This window comes from Octopus bimaculoides, chromosome 10 (genome assembly GCF_001194135.2).
Source record: "Octopus bimaculoides isolate UCB-OBI-ISO-001 chromosome 10, ASM119413v2, whole genome shotgun sequence".
Classification (NCBI taxonomy): domain Eukaryota; kingdom Metazoa; phylum Mollusca; class Cephalopoda; order Octopoda; family Octopodidae; genus Octopus; species Octopus bimaculoides.
Window position 1 is genome coordinate 72,130,253 of NC_068990.1, and position 4,124 is coordinate 72,134,376.

Genomic DNA, 4,124 nt, shown 5'->3' on the forward strand with positions numbered 1-4,124 from the left:
TTAAGAGCGCGGGCTACTAACCCCAAGGTTCCGAGTTCGATTCACGGCAGCGACCTGATTAATAATAATAATAATAATAATAATAATATAATAATAATAATAATAGTAACATCGATAGGAATGAGAACCCAGGTTCGAAATTTCCCCAAGACACCTGACGAAGGCTGGAGGGTATATCAGCCGAAACGTTGTGTTAACAACAAACAAGATGAGGACGAATATCCGTCAAATGTAGATAATGTAAATAATGTAAATAAGTCCTCATCTCTTAAATATAGAACTATACCCATAGTTAGTTCATATAGCAGTCATCTGTCTGTGAAATCACCTAGCTGTCAGTTCACCTTAATGTAACCTCATCTAGTTGTCAAAATCCAGTCAGTGCTAAGTTCACTTAGCTGTCACTTGCCCATCTGTCACTTCACCCAGCTGTCATTTTACCTAGTTGTTTCTTCACCCAGCTGTTACTTTATTTAGCTGTCAATTTACACAGATGTCATATTACCCAGCTGCTAATCCCCTTTACTCTAGGTTCAGTTAACAACCAGTTCACCTAACTGTTGCATCACCCAACTATTTGTTGACTTAGCTGTTAGTCCACATGGTTGTTAGTCAACCAACTATCTGATCATCTATTAGTCCTTTCTTTACCTAGCAGTCAGTTCACCTAACTCTGTGCATTTGTCTAACTCCACCCATAAGTTTACCATGCTTTCAGTTTACCTAGTTGTCACTTCATCCAGTTGTTACTCCATCTAGCTGTTAGTTTACCTAGTTATCACTTTATCCAGCTCTTAGTTTATCTATTTGTGAGTTCACTTATGTGTGGGTTCCACCTGATGTTGCTTCCTTTAGTTGAGACTTACTTAACTGCAACATCAATCACCTGACAATTTTCGCAGCCGTTAGTTCACCTAACTAGTTGTTAGTTTACTTAAATGTTAGTTCATTTCAATCAGCTATCTATTCATTCAGCTCCTACTTCACCTAAATTTTAGCCCACCTTGTAATCAGGCTACCAATCCATCACTTCATCTAGCTGTCACATTACATTGTTCTTTTATCTCCCTAATTGATAGTTCATATAGCTGTCTCTAAAGTTATCTTATATTTCAGCCTGCTGTTAGTTCACACAGCTATTACTTTACATAGCTGTCAAGTTACCTAACTTTCAAATCACCTAAGTGGCACTTTGCCTAGCTGTCAATGTACCTAGCATTTCATGTTTCACGTACGTTACATTGAAGTGTCACTTTCCAGCTGTCAGTTTTATCTACCCATTAGTTTACCGAGCTGTCAGTTTCTATAACAGTTATTTCACATAGCCATCTGCTCAACTAACTCTTAGTTTACTTAGATATTTGTTGATTTAACTGTCCTTTCACTGAGCTTTTGGTTCATCTAGCTGTCAACCTGATCTTGAGTTTAGCTGGATATTGGCAATATATGTCAGATCATTGAGAATGTTAATGTTACCTGAGATAGACTGGCATCCTTTCCAGGTAAAATATTAATTTCTCATTCCCTTAATACCATGAAACAAGAGGTAATTATAGTATACATATTTACAGCTTGACTGATTGGTCAGATATATTCTTAGCTTATAGCCAAAGCAACCAAACGTATGTGAAGATGAACAAAAATATTGACCCACCACCCATCACCAAATAGTCCAATACTCTGTTGATCTGGCCAGTTTGTCTTTCATTGTGATGCATCTTCTTAATTGTCAGATTCTTTTCTTTTGTCATTCTAGGCTCTACTATCCAGTCTATGAAGGACAATATCAAAGTATCTAATAAGAATTTTGATGACAAGGTTCCATTCAAACGATCGTGAGTATTTTAACCTTTACAAATTCTTTTATTTTTCCATTGGTTTCATTTAACCACCACCACCGCCACCGCCGCCACCGCCACCGCCGCCACCGCCGCCGCCGCCGCCACCGCCGCCACCACCACCCTATCTTGTACTCTAACAGTTCTGTCTATACACTGTTTAAACAACTCCAAAAGGATGAATTTCAAATTTGACCTTAGTGAGAATTGAACTCATAGCATTAGAAGAAATACTGTAAGACATGCAATCCAATGTTCTAAAGACTTTGTTAATCTATCAACATATATGACCAAAGATATTTGGACCTTGACCAACCTGCCTTTTGTGAAGTATCATGTTATCTAATTGATTGACAGATATATACACCAATCAGCAAACAGGTTTGTTTGCTAAAATTACAAAACAAAGCTAGTGGATTGTTTAGGCTCAAAGGACTGGTGGGTACTTCAGGTTGACAAGACACATGTTGAAACACAGGTATCCCAGAATCCTTTGCTCTTATGAGCTGAGTGTGTTATGAACCCACTGTCAATGTAAAAGGAAGAAGTTGTTCTATGACATTTATAACAGAAGCTATCATCTGTATTTGAATCTGCTGGAAGGCATCAAAAATAGATATGCAAATTGTAGTTTATCAAATGAGTCCTCCACATTAAAAACAAAAACAGAACCAAACAAAATGGTAGTTTGATATTTGAGGGAGGTTTGGCTGCTATTTCTTGCAGGTTGAATGAACATATTTAGAAGCTTTGTGACAAACACTAGTATAACACAATAAATAATATGTTCACCACAGCTGTCTGAAGACTGATTGAAGATTAAATCAGCTCCGTTAAATATGTAACATGCTCATCATATTATATGCATGCTTATATGTGTGAGTGTGTGCACATGCATGTATATGTGTATGTGTGTATGTTTATACATGTATTGGTGTGAATATATGATGTCTTTTATTTTCTTTTTGTTTCCATGCAGTTCTGAATAATTTATGAAGGAGATTTATCAAGCAGCTTGTTTAGGAGTTGATTGATGCAGTTTATAGACATATTCTGTTTTATCTGCAGTAATTTACAATATATCAAATAAAGTATGCCTGGAGTAGAGTACTGTACTGTACAATGCTCACATTGTAAAGCAGCATTGAGAAGCTGGGTGCATTATCACCTAACAGATATGATATGTGAGTCTGCCCAGGATTATTCAGAATGAACTTCGTGGACAAGGGAAATGTGGTATTTTGTCATTTTGGTCACACTGACTTAAGAATAATTTATATTCTATACATGCACATGACGTATAGATAAATGGACACACACACACACACACACATATGTTCAAACATACAAAGATATGTATGAATGTATAATATTTTTTATTAACTGAGAATGCCCAAACAGTTGTTAAATGGACTAGAGAGAGTTTCATGTTAAAGCATTTATCAACACACACATGAACATACACACACACACACACACACATACACACACAAATACCTACCTACCTACATACATAGATACGTATGTGTGTGTGTAATATATGTATGTATGCATGTATGTATGTATATGTGTGAATGTCTGTGTGTCCTTGCCATATCACATGATAACTGTCAATAAGAGTCACTGTCACAAGCAAAGTCATTCTCTGTAAGAACATGTCTGGTTATTGAGAAATATTACATTGCTTGGAAACAGGTAAGGGTTGGTGACAGGAAGGGCATCAGAAAATCTGCCTCAAATAAACTGCAACCAACCCATGCAAGCATGGGAAATTGGATATTAAAAGATGATGATGATGGTGATGATGATATATAAGGTGTATTCTGTTAGAAATGTTGTAGAATACAAAATAGAGCTTGTTCATTCTTAGAATTACCAAATAGTGTTTATTAAATAGCTGTCTAACCATACTCCTTCTTTTTACTCAATTTTCTCAGATATATATATATATATATATATATATATGTGTATAATATTAAATCTGAACAAGAGATAAACAGTAACAGTATGGAATTGTAAAATATATCTGCCAGCAAAATGTGGCAGTCCTATAGAGGATGGTGTTACTGTTGTTTTTAGCCCCATACATACATACATACATACCTATCATGGACTCTCCCATTGTTAGACGATGTATGAGGGTTCTGCAATTTCTTGCTTAACAGCCACACAGATGATTTGTTTATAGTGATCAAATGTTTGTGTAAATGTTATATATATGTTTACATACATACATACATACATGCATACACACACACACACACACACACACACACACACACACAC

The 4,124-nt window shown here is 36.0% G+C and overlaps 1 protein-coding gene across 1 annotated transcript in view; it reads left to right on the top strand.

Annotated features, from left to right (window-relative positions):
* LOC106871867 (EF-hand domain-containing protein 1) overlaps positions 1–4,124 on the top strand; it is a 113,149-nt gene that overhangs the window by 80,870 nt on the left and 28,155 nt on the right. Inside the window, exon 10 of the mRNA XM_014918602.1 lies at positions 1,757–1,835. Coding sequence (XP_014774088.1) covers positions 1,757–1,835 — 79 coding nt within the window. The remainder of the gene's footprint in view (positions 1–1,756; positions 1,836–4,124) is intronic.